Source organism: Orbicella franksi, chromosome 12 (assembly GCF_964199315.1).
Source record: "Orbicella franksi chromosome 12, jaOrbFran1.1, whole genome shotgun sequence".
Lineage (NCBI taxonomy): Eukaryota > Metazoa > Cnidaria > Anthozoa > Scleractinia > Merulinidae > Orbicella > Orbicella franksi.
This window is the reverse complement of record NC_138156.1, coordinates 6,418,714-6,441,261: the sequence shown is the minus strand read 5'-3', so window position 1 is coordinate 6,441,261 and position 22,548 is coordinate 6,418,714. Positions and strand designations below refer to the sequence as shown.

General features: G+C 40.5%; 3 protein-coding genes across 3 annotated transcripts in view; 1 reads left to right on the top strand and 2 right to left on the bottom strand.

The window, feature by feature from the left end:
• LOC145463170 (uncharacterized) overlaps positions 1 to 2,393 on the bottom strand; it is a 14,169-nt gene extending 11,776 nt beyond the window's left edge. The window contains exon 1 of the mRNA XM_081446892.1: positions 1,775 to 2,393. Within this exon, the coding sequence (XP_081303018.1) occupies positions 1,775 to 1,866 (92 nt within the window). The 5' untranslated portion in view covers positions 1,867 to 2,393. The remainder of the gene's footprint in view (positions 1 to 1,774) is intronic.
• Positions 2,394 to 6,972: 4,579 nt separating this feature from the next.
• On the top strand, positions 6,973 to 8,007 carry LOC145463819 (melanocyte-stimulating hormone receptor-like). The gene has a single exon (XM_081447614.1). The coding sequence runs from the start codon at positions 6,973 to 6,975 to the stop codon at positions 8,005 to 8,007; it is 1,035 nt and encodes a 344-aa protein (XP_081303740.1).
• Positions 8,008 to 9,349: 1,342 nt separating this feature from the next.
• On the bottom strand, positions 9,350 to 20,873 carry LOC145462953 (solute carrier organic anion transporter family member 4A1-like). Its single transcript, XM_081446634.1, has 10 exons — positions 20,376 to 20,873; positions 16,764 to 16,945; positions 16,171 to 16,434; positions 15,338 to 15,579; positions 12,427 to 12,691; positions 12,080 to 12,233; positions 11,460 to 11,601; positions 11,174 to 11,355; positions 10,555 to 10,686; positions 9,350 to 9,966 (listed from the first exon to the last, which is right to left on the bottom strand). Exons 1-10 carry the CDS (start codon positions 20,561 to 20,563, stop codon positions 9,705 to 9,707), a joined length of 2,013 nt encoding a protein of 670 aa, XP_081302760.1. The 5' UTR covers positions 20,564 to 20,873; the 3' UTR covers positions 9,350 to 9,704.
• Between the last annotated feature and the right edge of the window lie 1,675 nt (positions 20,874 to 22,548).

Genomic DNA, 22,548 nt, shown 5'->3' with positions numbered 1-22,548 from the left:
ACTCAGAAGATTCAAATTACAAAAGCGCGCAACTTTCAGAAATGGCTGAGAGAGGAAGCGTTTTCAATGACTTCTCTTGCATTGATTCTAGCTATATTTATGCGAAGGAGAAGGCAGATCTTCCAGAGGATGCGTTAATGTCCCTGTTCGGGAAACAAGCCCGCGCTCCTACCCCCTCTCGCGGAGGACCAAAGACCGGACGCGAGCGGAGACTGGCGGAAATCGAGCCCAGCAAGAAAATAAGCGTTATAATACACACATTTCGCCATATTGGATTTCCCGTTTGGTCAGTAGTACCCGGTAGTACCCGGTAGTACCTTTCTACAAACAAAAACAAAAGGCTAGGTAATTGCTTATTTCCTTAGAAATTACAACCAATTTGTCGAAAAAGGGTTACTTTATTCGATTTCGGCATTTGTACGTGGCATAAAATAAAATTCAAAGCAATAGACCTTGAGGTAAATGACTTACGTGGAAACCTAGAAAACTCGAGTCGAAAACCTTAAACGTGACTTCTGGCTCTGGTCACGTGACTCCTAGCCGTTTGCCGTTTGTGGTCTCTAATAGTCTCTAATAGTCAAAACGTCGCACTCAGCATCATAGACTGACTCCATCGAGAAACAAACGAATAAACATTCATCTTCCCATCTTAGTTCACGATGTTAACAAGAAGCAAAAATATTTTGGTCCTAAAATTGGGAATGGTTTTTATCAAAACCACGAGAGTGTATTTATAAGGCATTTTTATGTCTCTTGTCGTTGGGCTTTTAATCTTCAATTGAAAAAGAAGGCGAATGTGGAAACCAAAAAATTCTTAGACTAAACTGAGAACAAAATTGCAAGAGAAACAAAACAAAACAAGAACATACAAGAAAAACAAACCAAAACACTGATAATCTTGAATTTGCATGTAGCCTGATGTAAAAATAGCCTGGTGGCTGTTAATCATTTGTCATCATTGTCATCAACATCCTGTTTTAGATCTCAACTCCCCAGATGGCGCGCGTCTGTTATCAAGTTATCAAAGCCCTGAGAACCTGTGTGAAACATCTACTGCTATAAATTGAATTACCTTGACTGTAAGCGTAGGCTATACGAGTGGTTAATCTTCTGAAAAGTTCTATTCTATTTTCACGTTTTATTTTTAAACTTAGATTGAATTAATGAAATGTAGTATAACAGACAGAAAGCGTAGGTGTGAGTGAATTCTAGTCTGAGTAAAGGCCTCTCCATGGCTTGAAGGGACTGTTGTGATAAATGCCTTTCACAGATGTCAGAATGATTGACAAGCAGGAAGTGAGAAGGAAAACACTGGTTACGTCTTTCACTTCACAACACTGTATCCGTGGTTTTGGAGTTAAGCGCTCCAGAATCTCACTAAAGCGGGTTAAATACAAATAGACTGTGATGGGAGACTATAAAATAACATGGCCTAAGATGAAGTTGACGATTTTTTTCTTTTACTCATTACAGACGAAACGCAGTTAATTTATTATCACGCCGAGACGAGAGCCTGTCGGCAAAGCGAAGCTAATAATTCGTTAATGCGTTTCGCAGACTGATCACCAAAGTAAAACACCGAATGCAAGAAAGTACACTAAGCCTTCTGAAATCACAATTTGGTTGCCTGTAAGCAAGCGAATTTGTACAACAACCCCAGCGAAAGTTCAGCGTAACGAGAATTACGGACTGGTGTCGTTTCATATGCCAAGAACACAAGGGCGGGAAATGAACCGCACTAATAAGTCACAATATAGACAAAGAGCATACATACCTTCCAGAATTTGTTATCATCATTTCTGTCTGATGCTCTCTGAATTTCTGCCATAGCTCCTTGTCTTGCAGAAGCAGCTTCATAGTTCGCATTTGAAGAAGACTGCTAAAGCTAGGCTAACGGGACAACGCAAATCCGACGAAACCTCTGATGAAATGACAACTGAACACTCACTAGCTGCGCGCTCGATCAGAAGCGAGATCACATGTGCACTGAGTGCATTGGTATTAAATAACACAGCTTGTACCTGAGAACAATAGCGAGGTGCGACGTCTTTTTGACAGCTTCCGGAAAAGTCACTCACTACACGAGACATCTGTGATGTCGCCTTCTTTGGCCTGTTGACATAAACCCGGCCAATCGCATTTGTGATAAAATGTCTTGCGTCGGCTGGGAATATTTTTCACCGGCAAACAGGACAAAGCATGTCAGTCGCAAAACAGTAAACAAAACTCTTCCAACGGGAAAGCAAAATGCCGGTAGTAGTACATCGTTTACACGGCAAACTCAATGCTAAATGCCAGGCAGCAACATATGTTGTTAAAAAAGACTTTAGGTAAGTAAAATTGGATCGAAATTACTATATCAACGAAATTACTATATCGTTAGTATCAGATCGTATCAGGAGAACAGCTGTCAAAGCTTCCCAAGCATACGTTTTACAGAAACATCAAAGCACGCTAGACTGTTGGTTTGATAGCTCGGTTGGTTGAGCACTGCACCGGTATCGCAGAGGTCATGGCTTTGAATTAAGTTCAAGCCTGAATGTTTTCAGCTTTAAAATTTCACAGTGTGTGTATAACTGCTATGATCAATCATGTCTTCATATGTTTCTCCGCAGTTCAAATAGATCTGTTCTTGTGATAGATGTGACTGTGCTGGGGTAGAGGGGCGACGCAAATATTTTTTATCAAGGTATCTTACTGTGTTGTTGGTTCAGATATATGATCTGCATTAAGTCTTAACAAAACCTCCCTAACAGATAATAGCGTTTGATGACAAGTCTTTATCGCTATTAGCATCACTACAGGTCTTATAAACGTCTGTTTTAGAACTGTATTATGTCAACTGTATTATTATTTTCTTTTCCCTTTTCGACCGGAATTTTTTCTATCAATTTAATTGATAGAATAGTGATGTCTATAAATTCTAACGCGAGTTCTCAACTGGCAAAACGAGATCAGATTTCGGCTTTTATCTCCACTTATAACAGGAGATCTGGACTTAGAACGAGATATCATCATGGTCCTCTGGCTAGTCAGCCATTACATCCTAGGGTAAAGTTGCAGTTATTTCGGTTTCTGCGGTCGGGGTTTGAGTCTGAGAGGTTTATTGGCCCTCTAGACTTGCCTCTTGGCCAACCAGTTAACGGTTCATGTCAGGCTTTCACAGGTATCACACAGGTCCCGGGGCCATGGTCAACAATGTTGCGATATGTTGCGTTGAAATGTTGCGATCGTTTGGCTGGGGTTAAAGTGCACCTAACCCCCAAAATTTTTTTTTGCTAAAATAATACAGCTTATTTTGTGGAGTAATTTGCCGCAAAAATTTTACGATTTTGGTCTGGGGAGAGTTAAAGCTGTGACGTTAAATCCAGAACGAATGCTTGGGCTGTCCCACTCAGGTCTTTTACTTTGTCCGAGTGTAGAAGCCTTTTTACAGCACAAGTTCTTTCGCTGGGACTCCGCAGTCGACCGATTTCTGTTTTTACTAACAATGTCTTCTAGTTCGTCTGATTCTGAAATGAGCTTTGACTCAGAAGACTGAAATTTATTATATCGTTGGAGAGAATGACGGCTCACAATTTGTTTTTGCGCATCCTTATTGCGCACGAAATTCATGTCGCAACGTCACGCTACGCCATACATCAAGTGCGCGCGCTAACAATTATCCGCCGAAGGCGAGGTGAACATTGGTGAATATTCACCGCGTCCGAGGCGAATAATTGTTTAAGTATAATTTTCAGAGGTGAAACACAGAATAACGACTAAAACAGACTGTTCGTTTGCATACACGCATACAGCCGTAGTTTTAATAACAAGCTTACATGTAAGCTTACACCGATTCTGAATCAATTTACACATCAAGTTCGGCAGTAAAATAAACAAGCGAAACACTACGAAAAATAAATTTATCCCGTACCTTTGTTTTCTCGTTGTTGACCTCATTCACAACTGTCATCATCGTGTAAAAATGAGTAGCTTTAGTTTGAAGAAAAATAAATTTCGGTCAATCGATCTGACCTGGCGATCAACCTAACCACTTCGTTTGCGATTCTTAAATTCCTTGAATACGAGTTCTTGAAATGATTTCTGATCCAAGGGCGACAGCAGCCATTTTGAAAATTCTCCATCCTTCCAAATATCCTGGACTTGGGGTGATGTCTTTCGAATAAATAAAATTTTGATTCAGCAACTGTCCGCCATGTTTACTTGCCGAGATGGCAAAGTTGGCGAGCTTAGTAACCGACCTCAAAGATGTCATATTCATATTCACTGCCTGGAGCGGTGAATATAGCGTCATATAAGGAATCGCTCGACCAATCAGATTGCTGGAAACTCTTTGTTCAACTTTGAAATTATACTAAAAACAAATATAGGGCTTGGTAGCGAGTGCGTCAGCTTCACTGCGGTGTAGTCTTTTAAATGATTTGTGTCTCTCTCATTTCTTTTCATAAATCACTTCTTTTCCTGAATTTCTGCATTCTCATAACTTGAAAAACAGAGGAAATTCTGTATGGGAGAACTTACAAATATTTCACCTTTTCTGCTCCTGTGCGACCGAAGTTTTCTACGAATGTGGACGCTAGGATGTATTCTTTTTGAAGGACTATTCTACCTAAAGGAACGACATCAGCTGTTGTGTTAAACTGAGTACGTTTACCTGATCTAAATTTCACTAAGCTTCTTTTATCGCCGATACTGTAGTTGTAATTTAGGATCGACCTAAAATAACGAAAGCTTCTAATCGGCGCATGTTCTTCAATGCGCCTTGTCTCGGAAACGAGCACGGTGACCCCCTATTTTTTTTAATTACGCCGACATCAACTCCGTGTACGTTTTAACCAGCATTTGATGCAGCTGAAAGACCACTGTTTCTAGCTTCTGAAATCTGCTCATCGATAAAGGCCTCTGCAAAGGCAAGACAACTAACGCGACGTTCTATTTAAGTGGCAATAGCAAAGAGTTGGAAAATTAAATTTTTCCCAAGTCCTGTGGGTAAGACAGGAAGAACATTGTTTCCTTTTAGTAGGTTGCGTTGCTCGACCTTCGATTCAAAGGAAATGAAAATATTCAGAACTTTTGGCACAAGCGGCTCTGAACACGTAATCTCCGTGAGCCATCATTTTGCTTTTCCAAACAGAGCCGATCACAGTTGGTTAACGTCACCATTTTGACGTATTAAACCTACTCCCCCCATAAAGTTTTTTCAAATTTTTGAAAAGACGATTTACTCTAAGGGGCTGAAACTTTCAGTAGCTGTTCATTCATGCTCTACGGAAGTTTTGATATGTCACTCGTGTGTCTATCATTTTTGCTGTTGCCATAGCAACAGCAAATTTCATGTAGATTTTGCCAAAAATCAACTTTTTTGACATAATTCTGTATTATTTTCCAGTTTTCTTCATCAAATTGTAGGAATTTGCGAATTTGGGCATTTCATAAGCATTCTAACTTGATTTTGCGTTAATTTCCGTTATCTTTGAACTTTTTATGAAAATAGTGAAATACGAGATGGCGGATCCAAGATGGCGGGTCAAATGATATGATGCCATTTGACGTCAAATAGAGGCTGTTGTGTTTATTATCCTTCAAATATTTTTCGCAACACGCGCATCTTTGAAAAATGGGGCATATCACTCGGATATTTCCCAGTTTTAACTGGGGCATATTCAGTCACGTGACGTGTTTAGACCAATCGCTCGCGAGCGAAAACATTTGATGGATTATAATACACAGTATGCATCAGTGAAATGGTTTAGTATTTTGAAGATAAAACTGAATTACAAACCTCGCTCTCAATGTTTATCTGTCGGACCATGAAAATGAAGGCTTTGCGCTTATAAACTGTCAAGTCCTTAAAAAGTATTGAAACAATTGCGGCATTTAGTTCGAGTGAAGTCAGGTGTATAGTTCTCACCTTTTCATTATAAAGCGGCAAAAGCTGAAGGAACAGGTTAATCAGGGCAGTTTCCTAGTGGAAGCCGAAAAATATATCTATTTTGTTATTTAAGAATGGGAAGTCCACACGGTAACTAATTCACATAAGAAACAGAAACTCGACTGCAATAATAACTGAATATGTTGCAAATGAACTCTTTGTCCCTAAATATTTTTACAAATGAATGAAGAAGTGTACAGTTTTTTAATTTCTTTCAAAAGTCAAACTAAATGTATCGATTTTAATTTCAATTCAACAATAAGGATTAGATACTAGCAGAAATCGACAACTTAAACTCAGAATGTAATTAAACAGCCAATTATATTCACGAAAAGACAAGACGTTACAAACGTTTTTGCCATCATATAAGAGAAAAACTTTATTAAAAGAATCCTTCTTGTTTATTTTCTTCAATACATGCAGTGTTCCTTGCGTGAAAACGCGGCATAAATCTATCAAACACCAACAATAGGGAAGAATTACAACTGACATAAGATTTCTTCTCGTTTACGTCCGACTTTGCAATTGCACGAAGTTCAATACATGTTGCCTTAACTGATAGAAAAATATATTCTTTTAGAATCCAGCTTAGTTAACTTAGCTTTGATTCGGTTGCCCGTAGGTAAGCCACATTGGGGAAAAGAAACAAGATATCGCTAGGCGTGAGTGTGAAGCAAGACGGCTAATGTCTTTAATGATCAGCCACAAAATGCAAAACTGTCCACTTAATATTCATGTCCTGCTATTCTTTTTTACCATTTTTAATTTGAGGTTATGGATTTCGGACCACCGAGTCTCTTACAAAGAGTGTAATTATTGCAGCATTTATTTGCAGCAAAATCAGCTGCTCTGTTCTCACTGTCCAAGTATAAAGGGAGACAAGCCGATGGGTTTGTTATACTGAACACGACGGAGGTCTGTGGAGTATTCAGCCATTCTATATCCTCCTGATCTGTTTTTATTCAGCACACTGTTCATTGCTACTCACTCAGCATTTGACGCAGGTCCCTCCACTCGAACGAAAGCGTTAATTCATCATGAATGCAACCAACTATTCGTCAAGTGCCTCACGCCTCAAATGCTCTCCTCCTAAATTACCTGATGGTGGATATCCAATTGAAGAGTACGTCTTTTCAGTGTTTGCCATCTTCATAAACTTGTCATGTCCGCCTATTGTCCTTCTGAACGCGCTTGTCATAGCAGCAGTGACGACAAAACGAAGACTTCAAACTAACCATAACATGTTGCTGGCCTCCTTGGCAGGAACAGATCTGACAGTGGGAATCGCCGCCCAGCCAGCCTTCATCGCACAAGAAATTCACTTCTTGACTGGTGGGCCACCATACATGACTTGCATTAATACCGCTAACCGGATAGCATATGTGACAACAATCTGCCTTTGCCTTGGATCGTGTTTACATCTGGCGCTTATCAGCGTCGAACGCTTTGTGGCAATGAAATATCCCTTTCGATATGAAAGCGTCGTGACCAAATCCCGTTTAACTGTAGCAGTAGCAGGTAGCTGGCTAATTATAATGGTTTATAGTGTACTGCTCGCTAAAATTGTCCCGGGCGTGAAAGTAGTTCCAGGTCAAACTCAAATACTGGCAATTGTATGTTTGTTAACCATTTCCTACTGTCATGTATCTGTTTATTTTGTTTGCCGTCGTCACGAGGTTAAGATCAAATCTGAGCAAGTTTCTCAAGAAGCGAAAGCAAAGTTTCTGGCCGAAAGGAAAGCTTGGAAAACAACCAGTTTCATCATTGGTTGTGCTCTTATTTGCTACTCGCCAGGACTTCTGCGCGCCGTGGCATTTTATCTATTTTCTGATTATACAATAAGAAGAATTATCTCAAGATCCATACATATAACGATGTCCAGCTACGTGGTTAACTCTCTGTGTAATCCCATTATTTATTGTTGGAAAAGCAGGGAGATGCGCGAAGCACTGAAGCAGCTTCTAAGAAATCAACGCAGTTTGCTTCCCAGGCAGGACTCTTATGGGAAAATGTCAATTAAACTATTAAAAAATACCTTTCTGGGTGTGGTTCATGCATTATTTGAGCCCTAAAAGATACCACTTTAGAACAGGCAGACAGCGTTTTTTACATTATATCCCTAAATGCAGCCCTAAAAGATACCTTGACGGCTAAAAAGAATATAATGGCTATTCCTTCGAAACAACCTAAGTGAGACCATTTTAAAATCCGTGATTTACACCTTGCATCGTGCTCGAATGTTACCTACTCACGGATTAACTGGTATTGATCACAAACAATGTGCGACTTATATAACTATTTAAAATTCGAAAATCAAATCTAGAGGTTGCTTATTGCTCCGCTTGTTCTGACGAAAAAGTCATTTAAAACCAATGGGCGTTTTACCAAATGTGGTCACATTTTCTTGCACGTTTATCAGCGCTGAAGACAATTTTCAAGCTAAACATCGAATCTATTTCTTCATTTATAACACTGCTACTGTAAGTACTCGCTTTTGATTGGTTGGAAGCAGATTAATTTAACCCATATTGTGTCGATAGCTGAACAATTAAATTGTGATTGTATCGGTCGCATTCTGTAGAGTAATGGAGTTAGCTCTTAAGTATACAAGCGAACATGTCCCATGTCCCATGTCCCCTGTCCCCTGTCCCCATGTCCCCGTGTCCCCATGTCCCATGTCCCCATGTCCCCTGTACCCATGTCCCCTGTACCCATATCCCATGTCCCATGTCCCATGACCCATGTCCCATGACCCATGACCCATGACCCATGACCCATGGCCCATGTCCCATGTCATGTCCAGGATTGCCGTTTCAGCCAAACATAAAGCTATTTATGAAGAAGCAGCAGTAAACAAAACAATTCAATTCAATTCAATTCAGGTCAGTTTTATATTTACACCATAAAGGGAATTTACACACATTTTATATGGTAAAGTAATGAACATAGTGAGGTATTAAGAAATATGAAGCCGAGCCGTAAAGAAATAAACTTTATGTATGTGAGCGGTGGCCAAAGTAGCTAGAACTTTCTGATTGGACACCGCCATGGTGCGAGAGAAAAATCACCCCGAAAAGAAACACGAAAAAAATCAACCGAAACGTCACTTTCTCTGATAGAATCTTGCCGTGATTTACATTAATGGTAAATCGGTCTTTTTTCTCCAAAAAATTACGGATTAATTGTACTTGTGAACAGATTGGCCTTTTTCTGGTTTCCATTCGAGACTGCGACTGCGACTACATATGTATTTCAAAATTGAGGTAATAAATCAAACACGTGAGACCATTTTAGCACATTTCCAACACCGAGAAGACAGTTGAAAATACGAAGCGTATCGGAGTGTGCTTGAAAAACTTCGAGGTGTTGAAAATGTGATGACATGTTGTCTCAAGTATATGTAAATACTTAATCGAGACTAAAACCCGGGATAAAATAGAAAAAAGTACACTTTACATCTATCCTACTTAAGATCAGGAATCCAAACCATCACGGTTATCATTTCCTTTGTTTTAACTTGATAAAATGCTACGTCACATTTCAAATTATTTTACCAATCTTATACCAGGAACTGATAAGACTACTGCTACGTTTTCACATAACTTACGATAAAACCCTGGAGTAAGTTGGCAGAACTTTCGAGGCATCGCTGACGCCCTGATTCATGTTAGTCCCGCTAATCTCACTCTGCTATTTACTAATGAAGCCAAAAAATTGCTCGTGTACACATATAGTTCATTTTCAGTTGTAACTTGAAGCACCTCCCTTATCACATCACTGTCTCCGCTTGGCGTAATTCTCTCTCACTGGCTCCAGCTCCTTCTTCTCCTTCACGTTCTCCTTCTCCTTCCTCTTTAACATCTTCCCTGTTAACATCTTTCATCTTTTCTGTGGCTTGAAGTCGTCTGCAAAAGAACCACGACAGAAAGAAACATACCAAGGTGATGAACTTACACGTGACGAAAACTCCCACCACCACTTGCGCCAGTCCATCATGGTCGTACTCCAGACAATGGCCTCTTCTACCGCACCTGTAATTAAAAACCATTCTAACCGTTCCTAGAGCTGTCACGCAATTCAACATTCCATAAGGTAAAGAACTGAGGTGAGGCTATTACATGCCCACTCTAACAATAGCTACTCTGGTTTGTGGAGGGGTGGTTAGCCGTGAATTTTTACTACAGTGGTACTTCTTGATGGTACTAGCTTTCATTACAGTTTTCCTATGTTAAAATAATCCCTTTTGTATGGCATCTCGTTCACAGTGAACCTGAGGTACTCTTGCCTCGACACTCTCCAAAGAAGGCGCTCGATTTGTGTTGCACCAAGTTCTTCTTTGACCCACGCAGAATGGTCCTTTAATTTGTTTCTTAGCAGCAATGAATTGAGAATAGGATCCTGTTCCAACGCCAGGCATTCTTCCAGTTGCAGACACTTTGGCCTGCCGGTTAGCCCTCTAATCAAGCTTTTGCGCCATATCTAGTGATATCCAAGGTCTTTATTCAAGAAAACGAACTCACTTCAGTGTTCACGCAACTAAAACACAAAAACACTGCTGCACGCTGACACAACAACAAACACAATTACAGCAAAACGACAAGGGGAGCATATATAATTACTTTGTGTTCCAAAGAATGCATGTCTTATCCAGTAAAGCGCCAAACACAATAGGTCCTGGAATAGCTCCCAGAATTCTGATAAGATCCATCTGGATACCTAACCCGTAGGACCGCTGAGCGGGTGGGACACTCCTAAAGTAAGCAAAAAGGTGTTTGATCAAATTTCGCCTTTCAAGTTTTTTCGTTTTTAATTTGTAATGATATGCTTGTTAGTAATACAAAAAAGAATGGTTGCTAGCTCCATAAAGCGGGTGATAATGGCAACATAGGTTGATCGAACGTCATGCTGTCATCGCTTATCTTTCTTTTAAAATGCTTTCCCCAATCTTGCCCTGACTGAAGAAAAATTTTCTTCGAACGTGATCTGCACTTCCCTTTTAGTACCCTCCCCTCTCTACTCTGCCCATTACTCTCTAGTCAACCGATCTTTATTTCAGTTGATCTATCTTTGTACTACCTTAACTGGCTGCCTGGCTCCACTAACCCCTATGATTATTCCAGGCAGCCAGCACTCCATTTGATTTCAATTTTCTTCTCTTTCAAAATGTGCTTTAATTTGCGAGAACGTGTACAATAAAGATTTTAGTTGTTGTGTTTGTTGAAGATGCTCATTACAAACCTCAAGGTGACTATATACCCTGGAGTGCCATTCAGAAAAGTCATGAAAGGCAATAAACCGAGAATCGTCAAAAAGATCAGGCGGTTGAGCCCGCAGTCAACAGCGCAGATGCCTTTCTTCGCTTCTCCTGATGTTTTACCAGTTTTAGGGACGCAGGCGCAGTTGGAGTAAGAAAAGGAACCCTGATAGAAAATGACACAGAAAAGGATTACAAGATAACAACGAGCTCAATATAATACAGTAAAGATATAAAGTACATAGGAATAGCTTTCACAAAGCTTCGTACCTCGTTTGATTTGTCTCCCTCATTACAGCCAGCATGACAGGGCGAAAAATAGGTCAGCGACCCACCGCACACAGGAGCATAATTTACTCCAGAACAGTTACAGGCGTGGTTACATGGTGAAGAGAGTTGGACTGGACCCGAGCTATAAGAAATTTAAGACGAAATTAACCACGTAAATCATATATGATATAGGCTCGTGAACTGTTTTCTTTAATGAATGAATAAAGTAAGAAAGAAAGGAAGAAAGAAAGGAATGGAAGAATGAACGAATTAAAAGATATCAGAATTGGTAGACAGATAGAGGGATGGACTTGGATGGACGGACAGACGGACGGACAGACAGACGAGTTGACGGAGGGATGGATAGATTGACGAAGGGACGGACGGACGAATGGATAGATGGAAGAATGCACGAATAAATAGATAGAAGAATTGGTAGGCGAATGGTAGGATGGACTTGGAATAGACGAAGGGACGGACGGCCAGACAGACAGACAGACAGACAGACAGACGGACGGACGGATTGATTGCTTAACGGACGAACGGACGAATGGATGGACGAAGGGGAGGGATCGACGGATGGATGGACAGATAGATGGATGGATAGATAAACCTCTTACCTGTTCAGATGTTGTTTATTAACACCAGCAATATTTGGAGTGTCGCATTTGATGTACAGAACACAGGCACTTGCAAGTCCAATTACAGTTACAACTAAACACATCCTGGCAGCACCAGTCAAGCTTAATTTTAGGCGTTTGACGATATATGCCCCTGAAACAAGAAATATAAATAGAGGATATTTCAAGGCGGCGAAAAGATATGAATGTTATTAAATTTTTGAGTCGTAAAAACAACAGTTTTTCACGAACGAGCGCGGCGATTGAGTAAAAAACTTGCTTTTAGAGTCTCAACACAAGAAAATAAATACATATAAGTATATGCATATCGTGTATGTTTTGCTCACCAGTCAAGTCGCCAAAGAATGCACACGTTAGTGCTATCACGCCGTACAAAAAAGCTGCTTTCCCAGCCGGTAGATAAAACTGCTTTTCAATAACCTTTGGCATGAAAGCCACTGAAGCTGAGATGTAAAAGTGTTCAAAGCAGACACCCAATGTAATGAAGACAAATGGAAGGTGTGAAAACAATTCTTTTGTTGCCTTGGGAAGATCTTTGAGCTTGGTGTAGCCAGCGGTTACGTATCCCCCTTCTACGTCTTCTTCATTGGGCTACGAAAAAAGAAACACCAGAGATTGCATAGTTAAACCTTTGATCTTTAAAAAGGAGACAATGGCAATTTCTAACCAGAGATGTTGTTACGCTACAGCCGCTTTGAGTCTTATTGTAAGTTAGTTGGCAAACCAGGTCCAGACAACATCGGGCCCGAAGTCACGAAAGCAGATACTGAGGTCACTGCAAACATCATGATCAACCTGCTGCAGGATGCGTGGGAGAAAGAGCTTACCGGGAAAAGGCAAAGGCAAAGCTTCCCAAGAAAGGGAATCTCAGCGACTGACAGAATTGGAGAGGAATCCGGCTTCTACCCCTTCCAAGCAAAGTCTTCGCTAGGTTGATTCTGGAGAGGATCAGGAAAGCTGTGGACACCAAACTGAGAGAGTAACAGGCTGGATTCCTGGCAGGCAGATTTTACACGGATCAGACAGCGACTCTCCTCATCATTATTGAACAGTCGCTAGGATGGTAGTCACCGTTGCATGTCAGTGTTGTTGACTTCAAGAAGGCGTTTGAAATGGTGGACAGAAGAGTGAGTTGGAGAATCGTGAGACACTACGGCATTCCTCAGAAGATGGTAAACATCATCAAGAGCTTCTATGAGGATACCAGCTGTAGATTCATCCACAATGCTGATTTTTCTGTACCCTTCACTGTCTACACAGGAGTGAGACAGAGCTGTATCCTGTCCCCACTCGTAATCGACGGGGTGATGAAAACAACGATGGAAGAGCCAAGAGGCATTCAATGGACCCTCCTGCAGAAGCTGGAGGAGTTGGATTTCGCCGACGACGTTGGCCTACTGTCACATACTCGGGAGCATATACAGGCCAAGACTGAGAGACTACGCGATGTTGCCAGGACGACAGGTCTCGAGATCAATGTCACAAAGACCAACAACCGGCTAAGAATAAACGCAAGCCAGGAAGCTCCCATCACCATCGACGGTCACGCCATCGACGAAGTTGATCGCCTCACCTACCTGGGTAGTATTGTGAGCAAGACAGGAGGGACAGATGAAGACATCAGGGCTAATATCAACAAAACACGTAAGGCCTTTGCCACCCTTAAGGCAGTATGGAGGAGTAAGAACCTCAGCTACGGTACGAATTTGACACTAGTCAACAGCAATGTCAAACCAGTCCTCCTGTGCGAGGCAGAAACCCGGAGGCGCACTAAGAACTTCGACCACAAACTACAGGTCTTCCTCAACACCTGTCTCCGTCCGATGCTGCGCATCTCTAACCAAGAACTCTTGCGAAAAACCGGGCAGGACCCCATTATCGTCACCATCAGAACAGAAAGTGGAAATAGGTCGGGCATACCCTACGTAGAGAGCAGACGAGCATCATCCGCCAAACTTTGGATTGGAACCCTCGGGGGAAACGGAAAAGGGTAAGACCAACCCTGACATGGAAAAGAACTCCGCAAGCAGAGCTAAGGACCATCAGCATGACCTGGGAGGAGGCGAAGAAGACAGCTCAAGATCGAGAAAGATAGAGGCTCGTAGTCAAGGCCTTATGCTCCAGAGGGAACTAAGAGGAATCAAGTTGGCAAGCAAGTTAGCAAACTCCTAAGAAACGTTAAATGCACCCTACAAGAAAAGAAGAACATACAACATACATCAAGTTTAAGTGAAACTTAAAAACCAAACTGATCGAATCGTCAGCATATGCGATCAATTTTAGATCTCAATTTTCAGATTAAGATCTAAAATGCGATAAAGCTGTGATCAACCTATGGTTAAACTGCGATCAAAATGCGATCAAAATGTGCTCAAGATCTAGATGTGTTCGTGTTTAAACTGCCATCAGCTTATGTTCCAACTGCGATTAAGTGGTGTTCACTGGAGTGTCGAAAGTAGGTCGCATTTGCTTTGGTGTTGCATTACTATGCTACATGATTGCCTTAGACAACTCACGCGCGCCACTTGATCACCCAATCAGAAATAAAACCGAAACCAATCGTGACTCGCTCACACACGTTTCCTCACACTTCGCGTCAGCTACATGCATTTACTTCGAAACTTGATTGGTTCTTCGCATTGTCTGTGTCCTTTGTAATTGGTTTTAGTAATAACCTTAGTTTTAGCTCTAAACAGCGTTCTGATTACATTCCAGTCACGATAAAACTGAGAGCAAAATGCGCTCAAACTAGAAATAGACCGTCATGTGCAGTGGGGAAACTGATTTAAGCTTGGCATGAAGCTACATAATAAAACTGCATTTAATTATCAATTGCAACCAACAAGCAAGTGAATTGAAATTACGCTCCTGACAAAGCAAACTTTAGCCAAGCAACAATCACGGACATAAGTCCTTGGGACGCTGATGTAATGATACGAATTATCTGTGTTTTACAACTGAAGCTTGAAAAAGCACTGCTATCCCTTTAAAAACGCGTTGCTGTTGCCCCCTCCCGACCCAATACGTTGTTGAAAATCATGTAGGAGAAATTGCAGGTACTAGTTTTCAACATTGTGGGTGGGGGAGGGGTTACGCAGGTAAAGTTGTATTCGCATCTGGCGTCTCCCTTGTTCAGTGGAAAAAATTTTAAGAAGGCTTCACATTTAAAAAAATCTGCGAGAAAAATGATAAACCACGCTAAAAGGACCTATAAGCAACTCTAGTAAATTAACTTACCAGTTTGGCTGTGGCTAGAGATTCACAGAGCTCTGTTTCCCGCTGCTTCTTGGTCGAAGGAAATTCCTTTGGGAATCCTAACAGCCAAATGCTCCAAAACACACAGATCGCACCAAATATGGCAAACCCTAGCCACCAGTTCCCAACCCAACGTGTATCGTGGATTGTCAACGAGGTCTGGACACCAAGTTCCACAAACATTGAAAGAAACTTTGAGACACACACGAATCCAACAGTGGCACCTGAAACAATTACCAGGAAACAACATCTGAACCAACTGACTTATCAAAGGTTTTATAATTATAGATTATGGCTCGATATTTCTATCGCGTGATAGTTGACTCGGGCTGCGCCCTCGTCAACTATCACGCATAGAAATCGAGAGCGAATAACCTAATTGTTTTAGTATAAATCTACTAGTCGTTCAAAACTTTATCTAAATTCTCCTCACAGACACGGCTCGATAAAGGAAAGAAGCGGCCTTGATTTTGTTAACAAGCGCACACTACTACGCTACTCACTATCTACAACGGAATTCTTTTACCTCACTTAATTGAAGAAGTTACATTTAACAATCATTCCACGAGCGCGCCCTGATGGATATGAGACGATACAAAGCCGACGAGGCGCTTAGAGCCTTGTTGGCTATTATATAAGAAAATTCTTGAATTGCATCATCCAATGATCCAGTTTTTAATTATATATAATTGCTATGGCCTTAATTGATCAATAAACAGCGAAATTATAGTTAATGGAAATATGGAATGCATTTCTAATTGCACAAAGATCAGCAATTACCTTGTATCAACAATTACCATGACAACTAAACTCACCTAAAATTCCACAAGCGAGAAATATACCCACGTACATTGGTGACACATTGGCGCTGACGTTTTCATCCAAATATGGAATTCCCAAAGCGATCATCGGAGTACAGCCACCTCCTGCTACAACCATTCCCAGAATGAACAGCGCGTAGTAAAGAGTACTACCGCCGGTGGTTTCTTCTTTGCAATCACTTTTCCCACCAAAATCAGTGCGATTTGCCATGCAAAGTCCTGAGTCACTTCCACTCAAAGTGGCATTTGTGACGACACCTAATATAAGCGAACCATGAAACTGTTAGAAATATTAGTACTGCATTTACTATTGGTACTTGTTTTAATATTGGAACTGGTACTGGCATTGGCTATGTATCGTAGTATCGGTTTTAATCATCATCACCATCAACATCAACATCATCATCATCATCATCATCATCATCAATAACAATAACATCAACATGATCATCAACAATATCAAGGTCCATCAACATCAACAACATCATCATCATTATCAACGTTATCAACATCATTAATATCATCTAAGTTAGATCATGGTCTCTTCATGTCAACCATGTAGCCCTGTTGTGTCATGATGGACATACCTGCTTCGTAAGGAGACGAGACAAAATGAGGCAGCATGAAAATAAAGAAACCCACACCCATTGTGAACACACCCCAGGCACAGAACGCTGGCTTCTTTCGTGAGCCTCCGAGGTAGCTTATCAGCGGAGTTACGATCATGGCTGCTACGTCATAACTGCTGGTCACCATGCCCATCATGTAACTGTAAACAAGTGCGGTTTTGAGAATTAAAAATTCACTTATGCAAACTACAAGATCTACCGCAATCGACCGGCTAAACATGATTGTATTTTGTGTTGATATTTCTTACTATTTCCATTATACACCGCTTTCAGTTTTCAAGGATGTTCGGGTCAATAGGCCATTTCCGAGTTGTCTTTTCCCTCCGTGTCGTGAGAAACCATTCATATGAAAATGAGTTCCGCCTACAGGTTCATTTTTATGCAAATCAAACTCGTTTTCACATGAAAGGTTTTACATGCGGACTGGTTTTGAAACAGAGGCACAAGGTAACTCGGAAATGGCCTATTGTTTGTGAGCATCGTTACTGCGCACACAAGTCACACCAGCGTCATAATAAGCGGCCACGCGCTAAGACGTCGTAAAATGAACAACAATAATGCTTGCGGCCACTGCTATAACACTGTGTAGATGCAACGATTTTGGATGTTCGCTGACCACTATTCTTCATTTGAAAGATCGCTTCCTCTACCGTTTTTCTACGCTTTGCGAAAAAAATTAGAACTTTAAAATCATATTATATTAGAACTTTAAAATTATTTTATATAAGAACTTTACTCTTTTTCCCTCACGAACGATCGAATTCCGCTTTTTTAAGCCCTTTGCTGTATGAGGGTTTCAGGATTTAGTTACTGATATGAAAAAGATTGCAACATTTGGAGTTATTAACGCCACGTCAACACCCCTAAGAATGGCGCCACAACACATGTAACAATATATAGAAAAAGAAACAATGTCGTCGTCATCACGAAGTCTGAAGAGAGTTGGTTGTTGAATTCAGAAGATGCATTTTGGCATAGTTAAAGTGCTTCGTCATATGAATGCCGTGCCACTCGTTTGTACAGTATTTATTCGTAATCGGAATTTTCGGCGGCGCACTAGGACCATACTAGGAGTTTTGGGCGAGCCTTGGTTCGTATTCAGTGGAGCTGAGATACCCACAACGAAACAAACAATTGGGTATTTACCGTTCCCAAAGCATGATACCGTAGCCGTACCAGGTCATTGACTTGATATCGCAAGATATCAGGACAGTAGACATGGTTTCTGATTGGCTAATTAATTGCGAATTTGGGTACGATACAGATCACTAACATCTCTTGTCGCTGTGCCGCTGTTAAATTACTATGCCGCGGAAGCTCTCGTGCGCTTTCTTACTCAAATTTGACTGAGAAAAAGAAAATATTAGATAGGTCAAGATGCAGCACAACAGAACAGTTATCAAGCTCACATTTTTGAATTAGCGGTATGTATTTAGCAACAGAAAGTATTTTGTCGTCTGCAGCTTTCGTTTGTTAGTTCACCCCAGGTCAAAGTTTTCGTGACGAGATCAGTCCCAGAGGCAGTTCCAGGGGAGGGGTTGAGGGGGTTGCACCCCTCCCTTTGAGCAGCATTTTTTTTTTTTTTTGGTTATTTAGTTTGATTCTTCCTACAAATAATAGAATAAAATTGTTTTTTACAAAGTTGTTTCACTTCCACCATTCGACTGCTTTTCAAGTTGTGAAAAGATAACGTACATTTCGCGACTGCTGTGGACGATATTACTTGCAAGAAGGTCGTATCAGGATCGCATCATCAGACAGGATCAGATATAACAGGCGACATGAACAGGTGAAATTCATTCAAACGTAAACGAGTGGGATTGGGACCAAGCGAATGTTTGAGTATTGTTGGAGTGTGTTCAACGTTACACAGAAAATGAAGAAAATAACAGATTTTTATACAAAGAAATCAGGTAAGTTCGTGGTTCAGAACAAAGAAATATTAGACCTTGCTGAGAAACTGGGAATCGTTGAAGCTATTTCCAGAAAGACAAGCATACAGAGGAATCGCTCAAACATTCCCAGTTCTAGTCCAATTGATCATTACAAAAAATCTGTGGCTATTCCCCTTCTTGGTTCTCTGATTAGTCAAATGCAAGACCGATTTTCTGACGAGGATCGCCACGCTCGTCACTTGCTTTATTTAGTACCCTCGATCATAGTTAAAAACACCCTGGAGCTATCTGAAGCAACAGAAGGCATGCTGTTCTGGGAGAATGACCTTCCATTTCCTAAATCCCTTGGGAATGAGCTGCGAAGATGGCAAACGATGTGGCAGTCAGCAGAGAAGGAACTTCCAAGCAATCTTCTATTAGCACTTGGCGCGTGTGACGAGGATGCTTTTCCAAACATCCATCGTCTTCTGCTCATTGCGTGCACCCTACCAATCAGTAGTGCGGAAGCTGAGCGGTCCTTTTCGCTCATGAAACGGATCAAAACCTGCACCAGATCAATGATGTCTGAAGAGCGCTTTTCAGATCTCACTGTTATTGCTATGCATTACCCTGAGAGATTCGAGGTAGACGAGATATGCGAGGCCTTTGTAAAAGCTCATCCTAGAAGACTATTTCAGGCTACGTTGTTTGATTAATGAGGTATGTAGAGAAACGACAAATAACTATTGATGATACTGCTGTCCCTTTCAATCATGCATTATTATTTTTGGGTTCCTGGTTGAGAAATAAGATAAATTCCAGATTTCATATCATGCCTTCACAACTCTTTTGAAGTCTCGGGAATGCTGCAAAAGGCGTTTTAGAGGGAAAAATCGGAAACATTATTTGTTTGTGGGAGGGGCATGGCTCCGGACCCCTTAAGAGCTCGTGCCAGGGGTACGGGGCCGTAACTTGCCTTCCACACCATTGGCGTTAAAGGTTACTACAATAGTGAACAACCCCCCCCCCCCCCCTTTCAGAAATTCCTGGATCCGCCCCTGAGTCCAAATCTTCCCTTGAAATTTATTGATATATTTTTGTGCCACTCAAATCTTATTTACCTCACTTGAGATCAATATAGCAGATATTAAGTAGCAGGAAGATCTCTGCAAGCTTGTTATCGCTTTGTTTTGTTCATTGTTTGGCTTCTATATAAACCACTGTCATCGTTTTAGAAACACCAGTGCATACTACATGTAGCCGGCCGAATAAGTGCATCCCTACAACACTTAAATCTCGGTTTCTCCAGAATAAATATAAGGAAATTTTGCCCCACTGTTACTGGATGTTACTATTGGAATGACCTTCCTTTATCTATACGTAACTTAGCGACTAGAAAACGTTTTAAAAAAGCACTCTTCCAGTATTATTTTGCTCAGTATTAATTAATTCATACCTCTTCCTCTCCTGTGTTAACTTAACTTTTTTACCCTAATTATTATTGTCAATTTAACAAAGGCATCTAATTAGCTTGCTATATTTTTGCCCTTTTCCATTTCTCCCCTTACTTGTCTACTTTATATTAATCTTTGTAATTTTTGAATGGAATAAATAAATAAAATGAAAAAAATGAAAATGAAATGAATAAGAAATCTGACTGGTTATTTTGCAATGTGTATTAAACGCACGCACTAACCTGGAGAAACCAAACCGCTTCTCTATGGTGCTGATGGAACCTGGGAAGACCCCGTTAACAACGATACTCTGAGTGAAGAAATACTGACTCAAGAAGAACAAGAACCATTTTGGAGTGTTAAGAAACTGCAGCCACGTTGGTCGAAACCTCAGCCAGCCATACGACAACTTATCTCCAGTCACTGCCATGTTTGGGAGGATTGTGTCGACAAAGCGGGACGTCTTTGTGTTCGAAGGCTTTGCCAAGTTTAGTCACAAATTTGCTTTGCCGGATTTCGCGTAAGCTTAACTTTGGGGAGGAAACGACACCAGTGAACGATGTTCACAAGCGAAATGGCGGTAGTCACGGCTACGATCTAAGCCCTCCTTTATCCAGACCTCACCTTTTCCACTAGGTCGAACCGAGGTTTCAGTAACACGTTCTAAAACCAAATGCAGTTATTTGTCAAAATTGACCTTTTTGTCCTCTTTTTTGCCAAATTAGCATACAATCTTGGCAAAAATCGACCTTTTTGGACTGTTTGGCAACCGATCAATTTACGTCCTAAGGAAAACGAGCGCGTTTTGAGCCAATTTTACCAAAATTCAGCACTGACGAAAAATTAATTTCTGAGCTAAAATTGCTATATTTTTAGTTTTGAGTTACAGCGTTGGAAATAACCCTTTTAAGTCTTTTGCCATTACGGAGTGATAAAATTTGAGAACTTTCGCAGATATTTTTCCAAAAGCCAAACATTTTTGCATAATTTTCATAATTATATATCTTTTTGGCAACAACTTAGAAACATTGTTTTCTTTGGCTAGAGAAACCATTTAAAATGTCTTATTTTTTTCCAAATGTAAACTTTATGGTAAGAATTTATTTACATTCAGATGGTAACTGATTGCTATAAGTGCTTGATGTTAGGACCATGGAAATTTTCATTGTTACTTTACTCGGCAGAAAGAAAAAGTCGCTGGAAATTTCCCTTGGTTGTTTAGCTCTGAGAGATAAATGTCTGAGGAAAATGCCGGTGACATTTTAGTTTCTTGAAAGACTTAGCATCATTTCGTTCGCAAAGATTGTGCCCCCTTTCGGATTTTCGTGACGATCTTGGGGGCTATCGTGAGATCAGGTTATAGACTATAAAACTAAAAAAATAAAATTACATATTAAAAACGCTAATAAACAACACTTTTTCTTTGGAGTGCTTTAAAAGATCTCTAAGTTAATTTTAGGCTGCGATGCATGTAAAATTTCTTATCTGCTCGGTCTTCTACGGGAACTTGAGTCTTATCAAATTTGTTATTGTTTTTGTCCATTTACCAAAAACCTTTCTTTATTCATAGATCCTTTACAAAAATCATAGTTGACGGTCTTTTGGTACCCCAAACATCATTTTTATCAATCTGTAAAGAGTAGTCATTAAATTTCTCATACGTACCACGAAAGCTCGATATGAAGAACATCGGAGAGCATTCTCAACACATAATTTACCGAAACGATTCATTGGGTCCCCCTGCTTGAAAACGACTAAGTGAATACTATGCTGACATTCTCTATTGATTTACATATGTACTGAGTTTTTCAGTACCTGCATCAGTACTCAAACAGTCTGAAGACTGTTCAAACTGTTTGAGTACTGATGTATTGATCAGCCATGAGAGAAAACGCCGAACCTTTATGGCCGTATTTCATAACACTGTCTAGCCTCTGCATTGACAGAGGCGGACACATTTACTGTTACTCGCGAGTGTTACTGCTCTTCTATCTCTCATATCCAGCAAGATGAAGCGATTAAAGGCTCCACCAAGTGAAAGCTATGAGTATAGTTCTAGTCGTTTTTCACAGTTTATTATACTGATAAATAATAGTGCAAAGAAAGATGCCAGTGGGAGTGTCGAAGGAAATGTCCAGCGACATTTTACATATACGGGGAAAATATAGTTAGATATTTTGCCTCTGTCAGTTAAATGTCGAAGGAAATTTCATCGACATTTTACAACAGTACGGGAAAAATATGGATGGATATTTTCACTGATATTTTGCGTGAGTAAAAGGTCGCTGGAAATTTCCACCAACATTTTGTTTTTGTACCTAAAGAAACATGCAGTGAAAATTTCCAAGCTTCTCAAAACGACGACAAGCTAGAAAAAATCTTTAGAGTGCATTAATTTCTTACCAAAACTTTTAA